At 34.2% G+C, this 16,262-nt stretch overlaps 1 protein-coding gene across 2 annotated transcripts in view; it reads left to right on the forward strand.

Annotated features, from left to right (window-relative positions):
• Window positions 1-16,262, forward strand: part of mgl (low-density lipoprotein receptor-related protein megalin) — a 425,733-nt gene that overhangs the window by 379,630 nt on the left and 29,841 nt on the right. For both annotated transcript variants that reach the window (XM_089252561.1, XM_089252562.1), the window contains 4 exons: window positions 183-329; window positions 3,604-3,824; window positions 7,836-8,015; window positions 14,555-14,686. In XM_089252561.1, the coding sequence (XP_089108687.1) occupies window positions 183-329; window positions 3,604-3,824; window positions 7,836-8,015; window positions 14,555-14,686 (680 nt within the window). The remainder of the gene's footprint in view (window positions 1-182; window positions 330-3,603; window positions 3,825-7,835; window positions 8,016-14,554; window positions 14,687-16,262) is intronic.

Raw genomic sequence — 16,262 nt, forward strand, 5'->3', positions numbered from 1 at the left:
TTAAAAGGGGTATTAGTATTAAATATTATTCAATTGGTTTTTAAAAAATGTAATACAGAAAAAGTTGCCTAAATATTAAACCTTATGTGGTTGCTGGAACAATATTTCATTTTTTGTATCCATATAATCTTGTTGATTTATACATCTTCAATGCATGTTTTTCTTTTTCCATTTTCTCGCAGGCATTTGTATTGGATGGATATTGATTTATCAAGTAGTCGTCCTAAGGGGCGTATTTTTGTCAGTGAGCTTGATGGCCGTTATAGAAAGGCAGTTGTCACACAACGATTTGAGCAACCAACTTCCCTTGCTTTAGATCCTGAGCTCGGGTAAGTTCAGTTTTTCTAAATTATTATTGCTGTATAGTAAAAGGAGATATATAAGGAAATATATACAGTAGCCTCTTGTTATACCACTACAGGCATCTTCAACCTATTGCTGGCAAGCACCACTGTGCTCTCTGAAGCACCCATAGTGTTCGATTCTCATGTCTAATTTGGTGCTCACGAGAACTTGATAAACATTCTAATTAAATACCCTGTACACAAATTGCATTCTATGATTGAAATCATCCTGATTCTCCATGCATTAGTATGTTGAACTTGCCGAAAATGCTGCTCTTCTTTTGATGATGGATACAGGCAGTGCTTTTGACTAGAAAAAGGTTGAAGACCTCTGTACTACTACTACTACTAAACCACGCATGCAAATCGTTCTCATTCCTCTTTGGAATTTCTAACAAATTGGTGCATGTTGGAATGTGTGTATAAGTGTTGTGAACCTAATGTGAAGTTTTTTATTGTGTAATACTTGTTATGTGCAGTGCTGCCATCTGCCATCCATTTTTCTAACTATGAGGGAAGTGCAATGATTGAATAATTGTACCGTTGTGTAGGCCTGTTGCTCTCTGTGACGAGACTTTACAAGGGGGAGATCAGCTCATATTCGCGGCCCAAAGTTGGAAACAACAGAATTAAAAACCACTTATTTATGTAGTTATAAGACAGTTTATGTAGATGAGAGTTATTAGTCTTTCCCAGCTGTTGTGACCAAAAAAATAAGTTGAAGGAATATTTGTTTGAATCATTTGATATGAAAGATTTGGATGCATTAAAGTTCTGCCTTGGCATCGAGATTGATAAAAATAAGAAGGGCCTCCCAAATATTTGGTTCGGCCAAATAATGCTTAGGTATTCGGCCAAATATCTGTAAATCCAAGCACAACAAACTTATTTTAAAAAATTATATTAATTGGAATTTTTTGCAGAAATTTAAAAGTTACTGGTTATATTTTATTGTGTGTATCTCTTTCTGTGAAATAGGTTATGTCACAATGAATTTCTAGGATAAAAAGAACATGAAACTAATAATAGAATCTCACTGCAATAAGGTGGAAGTGAGAATGAATTACACAAGTTCACTAATTGAAAGATATGTACCTAGACAAGAAACGCATTGAGCTACTGAAAGAGTCAAACGAGAACTAAAAAGGGAAAAAATAAAAATAATATGATACACACATTACTAGTTGAGAATAAATAATGGGTGCATTTTTTTAATTAGATGTAAAATTGTAACAAGTTAAAAGAAAGATTCTGTAACTAATATTAAAATACAATATATCATCATTAAATTTGATTGTCAGTAAATCATGGCAATAAAAATCTTTCAATTACCAGTTTTTTCATATTTATTCAGATAAATTACATAATTAAAATTAATTACCAATAATAATATTTCCAATTGTAAACATCAATTTTATTTATAATTATGATGAAGTTTAAGAAGATTAATATTCAACCGCCGAATATTCAGTATTTGGCCAAATTACTATTCATCCCATTCCTACTCAAAACCTGTGTTGCAGTGATTTAAATTGGGATTCAAATCAAACATTTTTTTTAAAAATCACTCATTTAAATCACATGATTTTTAAAATTAATCACAATTTAAAAAAAAACCTGATTTAAACACTACATAATTTTAGCAAAAAAAATCACTGATTCAAATCATGATTTTCGTTTTCCTGAAGCACATTTGAATATACTTCTTTGCTTTTTGTTTGATTGTAAGAGTAGAAAGGTAAAAGGGAAAAGAAAGGACGTGTTACTTAGGGAAAGAGATAGACCTAGTAGGTGGAATAAATTTCAACTGTTTTCAAAAAGAAGGATTATAGAAAGCACTCATGCAAATTTTTACATCTGTTGCCTCATCAGCTTTAGTAGAGAAGGTATTTGCGACGTATGGGGTACAATCAGCTTTAAGAAATAGATTGGGGAGTGAAAAAGCAGCTAAGCTTGTGTTTCTTTTCAAGAGATTCAATAAAGCAGAAATTTTATACTAATTTTTTTTCTATGCATATGAATAAATGTCCATTCCATGTATGAATGTGTACTTATTTTAGTATTTATAAGCTCAATATTGTCTAAAAAATTTAATTAATGTTTTAGTCTTATTTCTATATTTGGAAAATACACATTGGAATTTTATATTAATCAGTCATATTTTAAAAGACACAATAGTTATACCTTTAACTGTTAATGTAATAAAATTAGATAATTTTTCATTCCTCACAAGATAGTATTTTAAGCTGAAGATTAAAAAAATTAAAAAATCTGATTTAAATTTAAAAAATCCAAAATGTTTTGCATTTTTAAAAAAAATAGAGGTTTTTATCAACCCTGCTCACAACCAATGTCAACGTCAGTCAATATAAACCAAAAATTGTCTGAAGAAAATGGCAACAAAGATACAGAAAACATTTCTTCTATATATCAACAGCCATTGGAAACTTGCTGTATGCCGCTAAGGGAACAGCAAGTCCGGACATAGTGCATGCAGTGAGCTTCCTATGTCAGTTTTGCTCCTGTCCAACAAAAATTCATTGGACTGCTGTAAAACGGGTAATGCAATACCTACAGTAAAATCAAAAATAAAAACTCCCCAGAACATCAAATAGTGAAATAATTGTGTTCTCTGATTCTGATTATGCTGAAAATTCTGAAATTCTGATGGTAGAAAATTCACATCAGGATTTGTTTTCAAATTAACTGGCAGCATGATCACATGACAAAGCAAGAAACAATTCACTGTCACCAGCTCTATATTTCTTTGGAAGCTGCAATAAAAGAGGCATTATGGCTAAACAAATTCACCAATGAACTGAATTTGCCACCACAAAGCAAACCCATAACAATTAACTGTGACAACAAAGTTGTCATTGATCTCAGTAAAAACTATGTTCTCTGTACAAATGAAGCAGATTGATATTGCTCATCATGTTACTCTATTTTGGCTTAAAAAAATATTTATGCCATAACAAAAGTATTTGAATTCATCAATTTCCTTCAAAGTTTAAGCACATGGTGTAACTTTGTAAATTGATTCACAAAAGAACAAATACAGAATAATAAACTTGTACATTATCACCAACTCTGGTCAACCTAATGTCATTGTATTCTGTGAATCAATATAGGTAATTAATTGGTAATTTTGCTTTGCTATATAATGTGGTAATATACTTCATTAATTTTTTTCCAACCATCTGAAACACTGTTTTCTACATCCTTTTATAAACACATCAACATCTACAATCTTTTATAGTCTCATGTTCTGGACAAGTGCTGGATCAATGCCAAAAATTGAATCTGCATGGATGGATGGCAGCAAAAGACTTACTTTGACTAGTACAATATTGGGTATACCTACTGGTCTTTCTATTGATTATGCTGGTCAGCATAGATTGTATTGGTGTGATACAAAGCTTAATAAAATTGAATCAATGAAGACTGATGGCTCAGCTCGTGTTACAGTAATATCTGGAGGTTGGAATTTTTTTCTTTCATTCAATTTTGTGTTTGAATATTTTATGATACTCTGTGAAATACTCATGGAATTGAATCGAAATATAATTCAAGGTTGTTTAGATTTGTGTTTGTTAATTGTAGTTCATTTCATTTTGATCCATGCAAAAATGTATCATATCTTGCAGATATAATTATATGAACTTGGAATATTTTTAGGAAGAAATATTCATGAATGAAAATGAATATAATCATTTTAATTATAAAAAAACAGAGGAAAAATACTTGGATGTTTCAAAGTGTAGCATTTTGCTGAAATTCTTAAATTCCAATTTAGGGAAAACCGTTTTTTTATTCTTAAAGTTTTCTTATACAAGCCTTACATATCAATACTTTTTTTTCAAAGGTTCTTTTTCAAGTCAGATTTTTTAATTTTTTTTATTACTTCAACTGAAAAAACACTACAATGAACTTATAAAATTTTTTAAATTAACTGTGATTAGCAGCACAAATGCAAAAGTCCTAAGCACTTAAAAATTATGATTATTGGTGCATATGAAACTAAAAATACTGTTAAATAGCTCTGATGCTATACCATCAGTTACACCAGGCATCTTCAACCCATTGCTCATGAGCACCACTGTTCTCCATGAAGCACAAAGAGTGCTTGATGCTCTTGTCCTATTTCATGCTCGTGAGCATTTGATCAATGTTCCAATGAAATACCTTGTACAGACTGCGTCATAGAATTGAAATCATCCTGATATCATGCATTCGTATGTCAAAGTTGCCGAAAATGTTGCTCTTCTTTTGATGATGGACACAGACAGTACTCGCGACTAGAAAAAGGTTGAAGACATAGTGTTTTCATAAATCCCTCACACACATGCTTGCAGTGAGAGGTATGAGGGATGCTGTCACCATAATGGAACATGTGTCACAGTTGAAATACAATAAAATGGTCCTTGAAGAAAAGAAATATAGTTTTGTTTATTTATTGATGTGCTGTTTTTTAACATGTATAAAGAACCTCCTGTTTTTTTATGTTTGAAATTTGGAAAAAGTTTTCATCCAAGATATTTTTTATTTTGAGATATTTAAAAGAAAATGTATAAGAGAGTTTTTTATTCATCATAGAAAACATTAAATTCTTCATTGCTTTCATCTAATACATCAACTAGTTCATTATTACCATCATAGTCAATCGCATCATAAATTGCATCATCCATGTTTTTTTTTTTTTAAGAAATCATTATCAAAAAGTATGTTATGCCATACTGCTTATATCAAATTATTGTTCAGGGTGGTTGTTTTATGTAAGTGGCATTGCTTGCAGAATGTGTGGCTTGCAGTGTTGTAAGTTATGAAGATTTAAGTTTCAAGGAATTAAGTAATTTGTTAACAATTGTTCCATAATGCTGTCTATGTATAGGGAAGTTACTAATGTGGTCTATAATACTATCCATGTATAAGGAAGTTACAAAGGTTTTAAATGGCTTTTTAGGCTGGCTGATATGAAGATATATTTAGGAAAGAGAGAAAATTCAACTGCCTTTTTGGGGAATCGAACCCACATCCTCTCACTTGCTGGGTGAACACCCTAGACCACTAGACTACAAAGGCAATGAATATCTCAATCTTTCCTTAGAGCTTGTGTGCATTGAATGGTACCGTACATGGACAGTCAGACCTAATTCAGGCCAAAGCTCACAATTGCTGACACTGCCACCAGACAACAATTTAACCAAGGATGATGTCACTCTCCACTATCCATATGGAGGTTTTAAACAGCTGGCTGATGGGAAAATGAATTTAGGAAAGAGAAAATTCAACTGTCCTTGTGGGGAATCAAACCCACGTCCTCTCGCTTGCTGGTGAGCGCCCGAGACCACTAAACTACAGTTTCTTGTGTATCAGAGAGAGAGAGTTTCTATGTGTTTTTTGATTCCCAAATGTTCACTATCACTTACTACAAATTCTAAGGAGATTAACTATAAATACAATTACAGCTTCACAACAGGCAAAATGCCCAACGAGGTGGCTGAGAAAAAAAGGCCCATAACAAAAATATGGATGTCATATATTTCAAAAACACAGCAACCCAATTAGAAACACAATAACAAAAATTATAAACCATATATAAACATGATAAAATATTATACAATGCCCATAAAGAATACTTATGGTTGTCTTAATCTAAGTATGGATAGCTTCTCGATTTACCCCAACATGTTTATCGTATTTCTTTTTAAACGTGTCAATTGTGTTACAATTTACTACCTCTGGGAGTAAGCTATTCCATTTATTAACAACCCTAGAAAAAAAATTTCCTGCAAAACCATATCCTCGCATTGTCCCTCACCAATCGATAACGGTGTCCCCTTGTAAAAGCAGTCGATTGGCGGTGTACTAAAAGTTCATGGTCCATCCTGTTGAAGATTTTGAACACTCTGATCATATCTCCTTGACACCTGCATTCATCCAATGTAAACATATTCAAAAAATGAAGTCTCTCTTCATAACTCAAGCCCTGTGTGCCAATAAGGACACAATCTTCAGTTTCTCATGTATAGTTGTGACTACATATAAATTTTTATGATAAAAACCCTCTTATGTTGAAGTTGATAGCAGCCGTGAAAATAATCTATGAACTTCAATATCAACAGGGAATGAAAATTAGCTCATAGGGACAAGTTGCCAAAGGTGGAACCTACATTTCCGTATAATTAGTTGTATATGAGTACAACCATACTCGTTATTCATTTCTTTTATTCCATTCCATATGAAAGACTTGCAGAGGCATTTTGATATTGGATTAGGAAACAACTTATTGACTCGGCTAGAGTTTTGGTTGAAGTAATGGCCACAACATGTAATGATAAATATAGAGGTTTTTGATTGCACAGACATCACCAATAAGTGTAATTCGAGTAATTCATAGAAATGTGTTAAGGCAGTGCTCTTTGCAAAGATCACACCTTTGCTGCAGTACTTGCAGGTCTAAATATATTCACATCTGTATGACATCATGGTTTAGTTCAGCAACATGATGCTTATAGACTCAAATTAATTGTGAAGGACGTTTAGGTTTAACTTTTATTGATCATAAAGATTTTTTCTCTCCTTCCACTTTCTAGGTTAGCCTTTAGGGAGAGGGGCATCACACTTGAAAAACCCTTGAAAACATTACCCTTGTTTCATGACACATGTCTAACTTTCTTCACTACGGTTGAGGTTTTTGTCACTGCTTTTGAGAAGAGTATGGCTTTCTTTACATACCATCATTAATAATAACACAATGGATTTGGCTTTATTTTTAACACAAACTTTATTCTTAATAAAGTTTTTCCCCATTTAATATTTCATGCATTATATAATTAAAAAAGATAAACAAACTTAATTTGGTCTTGAAAAAAAAAAACAATTTTTCTCATCACAAAAAAAGTGTAATCACAAACATTGTCCTTTTTCAGTTGCTCGAATTCAGTTTGAATAGAAAGTAACTTACTATTCAAGCTCGGAAACAGGGCCACAACTAGATATTTTGTCAGCAGGGGCAAGCATGCATTTTCATGCCCAGTGTAATACAAATATAAGACCACAACAGGTACAATGCCTAATGAGGTGGCTGAGAAAAAGATGTCCATTACAAATATGGATGTAATATGTTTCTAAACTACAGCAACCCAATTAAAAATGCAATTATAAAAACTAAAAACTATATATACATGAAAAAAAAATTGATGGTTGTCTTATTCTAAGTATGGATAGCTTCTCGATTTACCCCAACATTTAGGAGAATGTAGAGAAGAAGCAGTTATAAAAGGCAAATTCAGCAGCCCCTCTATTTCAGCACCTGGAGCACCAGACCTGCCGGCTCCCTCCTAGTAGTGGCTAGAAATATAGATATGAAATAGTTTTATAGCAATTTAAAGTGTATGTTTTATACATACGTTATGCACCTGTGTGTTGAAGATGTTTGTTGTTTACCACTACTTTAAAATTAATAATTTTTTTAAAATCAAAATATAGACTTGAAGCATCCAATATCAATGGATATATTTGAAGATCATATTTACTGGGTGACTAGAGATTCAGGAGAAATTTATAAACAAGACAAATTTGGCAGAGGTGTTAAAGTTCCTATGAAACGAAATCTGGAAAATCCTACTGCAATTAAAGTTTATCATCCATTGCGTTACAATGCATCTGGTAAGTTACATATTATACATATATATGTATAATTTTTAATGATTATCATAATTTTTAATTCATTCTGCTCTAATATATTTTTGCTTGGATACATACATATATATATATATATATATAGTAGGAACAAAAATTAGGATGTGAAAAATCTTGAGATATGAAGATAGAGAATGAAGAAATAGTTAAAATATAGGTTTTTAAATGACAAAAGTGCCAGTGCTGCTCACTTGTTCATTCAAAAACATATATTCACACAAAAAGGATATTATTTAAAGAAAAACAAATTCCAGATAGAATTTATGCAAAAGTGAAATAGAACATATACAGAGGGTCATCATCGGGGTAACCCCATGCATGGTTCAAAAAGAGTAGGCATTTCTGAAGGGTGGCTATGCCTAATTGCACTAAAAATGCCAACCCCTGTTTCCCGATGCCTGCCTTCTCAAAAACATGTTGGATAAAAAATGAGAAGAAATAAATTGAAGAAATATATTACTTGAAAACACAAAGAGCTTCAGGTTATAAAGAAAATGAAGCATAAGAAAAATATGTACAGAATTACATAATATAGAAATATTTCAGGGAATTTTTATAAAAATCACAAAAAATAAATTAAAAAATCAAGTGTGTAGTTAAAAATTAGTCAAAAATCACCGGACATACCTTAAGGGGGGGAAATACATTTGCGTTGTTTTGAATATAGTGGAGATGTCGTTGAAGAAGGCAGTAAGTATGCTGTTGCCAGATGCAGCTTATGAAAGATTGAGGAGTGCTGAATTCCTGCTTATTATTACATATGTGGCCAAATCTGCATATTTGTGAAATGAGAGTGTTTCTGAATATTTTAATGTTGATATTTGAGTGCCAGTGTCTTAGGAAGTTAACAAAAAGGTTGAAGTCTTTTCTTTTGGTCGTATACACCTGTTTCCCATTTATTGTTGCTTTTATATGTTTTTATATCCAGGAAATTGATTTGTTCTTCTTTTGTGGTTTCCTTCAGAGAAAGCTCTTTGGGGTAGATGTTGGGAAAGATGCTATTAAAATTGTTATTGAAGATGATTAGATCATCAATGTAAGGAAAGCCAATAAAGTTTTATTGTAGTTTGGATTTTTATTTGAAGAAGTGAAGAAAGAGGTTGGCAAGGGTGCTTGAGTAGCTGGTCCCCATTGGTATTCCTTTAATCTGTTTGTGAATATATATGCAATCAAAAAAAATGTTTTCAAGAATGCAGAAGTTAACAAGGTTTTTCCAATGTGCGAAATTAAATTTAAGGAAACATGCGTATTTTTGAAAAAGATGAAAACAGATGTCAATGAGCATATTGCGTGGTATACTGGTGAAGAGGTTTTCAAAGTCAAATATGTGCAAATGCGAGATATGGTATTGTTGTTGATAAAGTCAAGAGCCTTATGGTTGTTGTTGTCATTAACAACAACCATAAGGCTCTTGACTTTATCAACAACAATACCATATCTCGTAATTGAAGGAAACATACAATTGTTACAGAAATAACAACAATACAGAAATAACAGTGATTTGAATGAAGAATATAATAAATTTAGAGTAAAGAGCAAAATGAAGTCCAGATTGTAATTGAAGCATAAATTCAGCCAAAATAATAATAATAGCATAGATGAAAATGGTGAAAGTATGTACCATGTGAAAATGAGACCTACTAAAATATCTATGAAGAATGCCTTCACCTGGGGGTGGGGACACACATGCAAATGTATCCCACTATACAGGGTGATTCAAAATTCAACGTACAAACTTTTAGGGTATATAACATAAAAACAAAACAGAATCACATAGGAATGTATGACTGGAAACCCCAACCTTATCACCTGGAGGATAAATGAAGATGCAGAAATGACAAGCCAATAATGGGTGAAAAAATTCTTTATTTAGCGATATTTTACATGAGGACAGTAGGTGTACACGTTAAGTTTCACAACAAGTGCTCAAAGTTCCTACCTTCCACAGTTATGCATGCTTGATGGCGCTGCTATTGGCTGGAGTACACTGTTTGCCAGTGCTGTAGTTGGAATGTCGCGCTAGTCATTCAAAGTTCCGATTGCATATGGCAGGGGTGCAAGAGCTGCACCAAACTGCGCCGAAACAGTTCTCTTGCTACATGGTGCGCCAAGGCGCAGAATCCCTGCTCATTTGTACCAATTCTTATTTGTGGTCCACAGAGGTACCGTTAATGCACTGTGGTGCGTCATATATCTGGAGTTTAGGAAAAAGAAGCATGAAAATTTTGTTCACAGAACGTGTTCTTTCCGAGACAAGGAAAAAGATACGAAGGGGAAAACTTCCAATTTTTTTTCACTTCCTACCATCTACCACAATCGCGTTATCTCGTGACCTTGGAAAATAGTTCTACTACCTTGAAGTACAAAGTCCTGTACTGTTATTGGTATAACCTGTGGGCTATCAAAGTCCCTGAATGAATATGCCAAATTTTCCAATTTCTGAGAAAGTTTTTTCTTCACCGGGTTACATACTGAAAATAACAGTAATTTCGCAGCTACCAACCTGCGTTTGAAGAGAGCATATTTACAGCATAAATTCGCTTTATTTCTCACAAGATTGCTCATGCGCCTTTGCGAAGAATTGAAAAAGGGATTGCTTTATGCATTTAAATTACCAAAATTTTTCGGAGATCATTGGGAAAAAACGGGATCTGTAAAAGCTCCAGCTAAAATATCCATAGTTTTGTCATCTAGCCACTATGCAGTCGGGTGATTATTGTTGGCGGTTGCCGATGGTAACAATTTCTCATTATGAAAATCCGGATTTGGCGAACACACACAGTATAGAGAAAAGGCCTAGGAAAAAAATCTCTACCCATGCGAAATCTATTTTTCGTGCTACTGACCACCTTTTTTTTTTTTTGACAGATTTTTTCTCCCTTTCAACTCCATTTGGCACCCCTCCTAGAGCGACACCTAATATGGCCGCATGGTCCGTCCCTGCATTGGGAGGAGGTGCATGCTCTTAACAACAGCAAAGGAAGTTGTTTGTACTAGGAGCATGCTCATTTTATACAAATACAATGCAACAACAGGCAAAATGCCCAACGAGGTGGCTGAGAAACTTTCGTGAGCTGGATTTGAACCTTGCTCTTCAGGTTCGCAATCTGATACACTATCACCTACACTAATTCGGAAGTTTTACATAACTTCTGTGAGATACCTATCATATATAAATGCCCTACCTTTCCAAAACATGCTGTCGGATAGAATGAAATGTTTGCACCCTCTCTTCTTGTTTTTTCACTCCCTCCCTCTCGTGCATTGCTGGGATGGTACATTATTCCCTCACCTATTTTGCTGGGATGTTGCTTAAAATTGTATCCCCAACAGAACTGTCAATTATGTGTGGTGTATGGGTTGCATTTCAATGCAAAGAATTACAAGAAGTGAAATCAGTTCAGAGAATAGATATATATTAGGCAGACATATTCAAACTTTGTAACCTTGAAAGCAGCCCAAAGTTCAAAATTTTGCCAGTTTTGGGGAAGGCTTTTTCATCTTTTGCATATGGTAATGCAGACAATGAAAGAGAGTTCAGTGTTAACACAAAAGTCTGCTTGAACAATGAAAAATCTGTCCATCCAATGCTTTAATGGAATAAGACACAAAATCTTGTGTCCCAGGGCATGAAAAATTTGGAAAGAATTGTCATTGAGATGCTGAACTTCTGAAAGTGACTCGTGATTCGTATAAAAAATATTGTAACAAACTCAAGGCTGTGAAAACAGCAGAATTTTTTAAAATCTATTAATATGCTATTATGTTGAGAAATTAAGTAAATAAGGTATTTATATTTTTCTCGTTTTTTGCATTTTGCTTTTACATTTAGTCATTTCTTTAAATTCTGTGAGAAGCTAATCTTTTTTCATGGAAACCCTTATATTATTTTATTTATTTATTTATTCAATATTTGTTGGTAGAGGCCTACACAAGGGAATGCGGAGATGAAGTTAGACAGAGATGATTGATGTCACAAAGGAAATCGGAAACTGCTGCACAATCAATAATGTTTGACGGGAGGTTGTTCCAGTCAGTTATTGTTCGAGGAAAGAAACTAAATTTGAAACAATCTGTGGATGCAAAGATGGGTTTCAATTTTTGTGAATGGTTAATTCTTTTTGAAAAGTATGAAGCTGGAGTTAAAAAATTTGAGGTGTCAATATAGATGAAAATGACTGTGGAGAATTTTAAAAAGGAAAAATAATCGAGAGATCTATCTACGGGTAAAAAGCGGTTGCATATTGAGTTGGTGCTTGAGCTCAGTGACGGAGGCAGAGGATGACCAACAGTTAAGAATGATTCGGGCAGACTTATTTTAAATAGATTCTAATTCGTCTATATTGGAGAGAGTATGGGGGTCCCAGATTTCACAGGCATATGAGAGTACAGGAAGGATATAGGTTTGGAAGCAGAGATGTCTGAGGTGACAAGTGGAGTTTTTGAGGTTTCGACGAAGACAAAAGAGTTTTGGGAGACACTTATGAAAGATGTAATCAACATGGAGATTTCAACAGAGGTCCTCAGAAATGATTACACCCAGATATTTATAATTGGAAATTTCGGTGATCAAAAAGTTATCGATAGTGTAAGAAGAAATGAGGGGAAGTCTTTTGTGAGTAATTCTCATAAAAACTCTGAAGAATTAAGGAGTAATTGCCAGGACGAGCACCATTCAGAGACAATGTTGAGGTTATTTTGGAGAAATGCTTGGTCAGATTCATTGTGCACTGTGTGGTAGGTGAAGTAATCATCTGCAAAGAGTCTAATATGACAATTGATGGAATTTGGGAGATTGTTAATATAAACCAAAAACAAGGATGGCGAGAGGACCCAACCCTGGGGCGTGCCAGACTCAACTTGGAGAAATGGGGAGTTCTGGCCTTTGAAGGAGACAAACTGACTGCGGTTGGTAAGGAAGGCTTCCACCCATTAAGCAGTTGAACACTTAGGCCAAGGTTTTGGAGTTTAAGTTTATTGTGGGGCACCCTGTCAAAAGCTTTAGAGAATTCCAAGAAAATTACATCCGTTTGGACGTTTTTGTCGATACTGCTTGATAAATCATGTATGAAAAGAGCTAACTGGGTAGTTACTGATAAAGATAATTATATTCTGTATGCACTTATTTTTGCTATATCAGGATGAATAAGATTTTGGTGTTCAAGCAGCAGAAATTCTTGCTGCCTAGGTTTTCAGTATGCATGGTGTTTAATTTGAAAAGAGTCTAATAATTTTTATTCATCATTTCAGTAATGCATGTTTTAGTAGTGACAGAGATAAGATACTTCAGAAGAAATTTAAATGGACTTTAATTTGTGAAGGAAATTTATTTAGAATTATTCATTCCAACCATTTTTGGCAAAACTTTTGGAATTTCACAGAAAAATTACTCCTTATATTGCAGACATAGTTTTTAGTTCTGCTCCATTTTCAAAATTTCTGCCCCAAAAATAAAAGTGTATTGCTCCAAAATGGATGAGGGGTGCTTGCACCCCTGGTATGGAGAGCATGCAACAATTTATGAATGCTGAAATGGTTGACATGCCCACACTTTGTGTATGGAGCAGTTTACGGCAATAGAAGGGCTACGGCACAGTTGTATGCTGAATGGTACCTGAAGAGACGTGTACAGCATCACCAAATGTTTGGAGTTCGCACCGTAACCTGTGTGAATACAGGACATTCTGCAGCAGAAAGCATGATACAGGGTGGCCACGAACAACACGCACACCTGCCTTGGAAGGAAAGACATTGCATCAAGTGCAAGAAGCTCCTCCAATGTCCAAATTTTGGACATTAGCCGGGTCAATATTTAATGAAATTGGTCAGAATTTCTGGCTTTGGTAGTAACTTTTATATTTGTTACTACATAAACATACAGGGTGATTCAAAACTTGATGTACAAACTTTTAGCGGAGGTGTAAAACACAAAAACAAAACAGAATCACATAGGAATGTATGACCAGAAACCCCAACCTTCTCAGCTGGAGGATAAACTAAGATGCAGAAATGACAAGCCAATAATGGGTGAAAAACTCTTTATTTAGCAATAGTTTACACAAGGACAGTACCTATATACGACGTATGGTCTACGAGGCACCTGTTGACTCAGATACCAATCTTGTCACAGCTGCGAACGTTCGTGAAATGCTGGGTATTTTTGGAAGAGTTTGACGATCAACGTGTCGCCATTGTGAAGCGCGCATAACTGTGGATGGTAAGAACTTTGAGCACTTGTTGTGAAATTCAATGTGCACACATACTGTCCTCTTGTAAAGTATCGTTAAATAAAAAGTTTTTCAATCCGTTATTGGCTTCTCATTTCTGCATCACCATTTATCATGCAGCTGATAAGGTTGGAGTTTCCAGTCATATATATATATATATATATATATTTACACTGAGTTGATATTTTAGATTGATGCCTACATATATATGGGTTATACATTAATTTATGTGAACACAACTATACAACTATAATTTTTTGTACAATATTTTTGTTTCAGTTGGAAATCGCTGTTCAGCAGTAAATGTAAATGCATGTTCACATCTTTGTCTATTAATTCCTGGAGGTTACAGATGTGCATGTCCAGATGGAACATCTGGGCCTATTGTTGGTGGTATGACTTGTAATGCAGGTAAATGGTTCTCTCAACATTTTTGTTGATACAGTGATACATAGCTACAATGATACTGGATATAATGTTAATCTCTCAACAACATTTTTTTTGTATCTAATTTAGAATTATTTTCTAGAATGTTAAATTTTTCTTAGTACAATGACACTAGTAAATAGCATCCATATTTTTTATGGGCATATGTATTCCCTTCCGCTACCTGCTTGAGCAATTTGCCTATTATACCTATGAATATGTGTTTATATTTGTATGTCATTTACTGCAACAAATCCCTTCACAACGATATTTCTAACAGACTTTAAAATACAAATACAAAAGCCACAACAAGCAAATTTCACAACAAGGTGGCTAAAACATTATGTCCATAAAAAACATAGATGTCAATAACCAAAATACCCAATATAAGAGCATATATCACCAAAAAAATATATATTTTATATATATATAATATTTTACACATACTTACATATTTAATACAAAAATATATATATAATAATATATAATACACTGCCCATAAAATAAATTATGGTTGTCTTATATAAGTATGGACAGCTTCTCAATTTATCCCACTATGTCTATTGTACTTGTTTTTAAATTATCAATTGTGTTAGAATTCACAACCCTGGAGATAAGCTATTCCATTTATTGACAACCTATTAGAGGAAAACTCCCTGCAACACCACAACTGAAATTGTGCCTTACTAAACGATACTGTTGTCCCCTTGTTGAAGCAGTTGATTGACAGTGTATTGATAACTCATGGTTAATCCTATCCATCCTGTTTAAAATTGTAAACACTTCGATCATATTCCCAAACAAGCCTTCCTTCATAGCTGAAGCCTTGTGCACCAACAAGCGCATGCCTAGCTCTTCTCTTCACCCCTTCAGCCAAGTCCATGTCATTCTGTAGGTATGGCCTCTAAAACATTATGGCATACTTCAGTGCAGGGTAAGCTAAGCCTTGGAAAAGTGGAAGAATGAGTTTGGGAGAACACGGAGGGATCTTCAGAATGAAACTGAGCATTCTATTTGCTTTGTTGACCACCGCTTAACAATGTTCAGAAAACCTAAGCCACTCGTCAATGAGATTTCTCAAATCAGTGGCCCTAGTTGCATCTGGGATAGTAATATCACTCAAATCGTAAATGAAAGGTTGGTTGCTCAAATCAGGGGCGTAGCCAGAAATTTCGTTCGGGGGGGGGGGGGAACCAAAGTGTGACAGAACAATAGATTTGGCCATCTTTTTCCCTTTTTTCGGTCATTTTCTCACATTTCGGGGGGGGGGGGACCAGACCCATAAGTCTCCCCCCCCCCCCCGGCTACGCCCTTGGCTCAAATGATTTACCATGCACATCAGCATTAAAGGTCATACTTCATTCCTTAGCACATGCTGCAATCATATTCAAGTTTGTTTGGCATCTTCCTATTGCTTGGATTCCCAACTATTGATTTTGCTAAAGTTTTTGAAAGAATGTGCATCAATAAACTATCACATTTTTCTTCATATAAACCTGCATATGCAAATTTCATTCACCAGTAATGAAATGGAATGGATAAAAAAAATAGAAGCGGTTTT

This window comes from Pholcus phalangioides, unplaced genomic scaffold (assembly GCF_987345545.1).
Source record: "Pholcus phalangioides strain wild (caught in Gottingen) unplaced genomic scaffold, Ppha-v1.0 ptg000029l_1, whole genome shotgun sequence".
NCBI lineage: Eukaryota > Metazoa > Arthropoda > Arachnida > Araneae > Pholcidae > Pholcus > Pholcus phalangioides.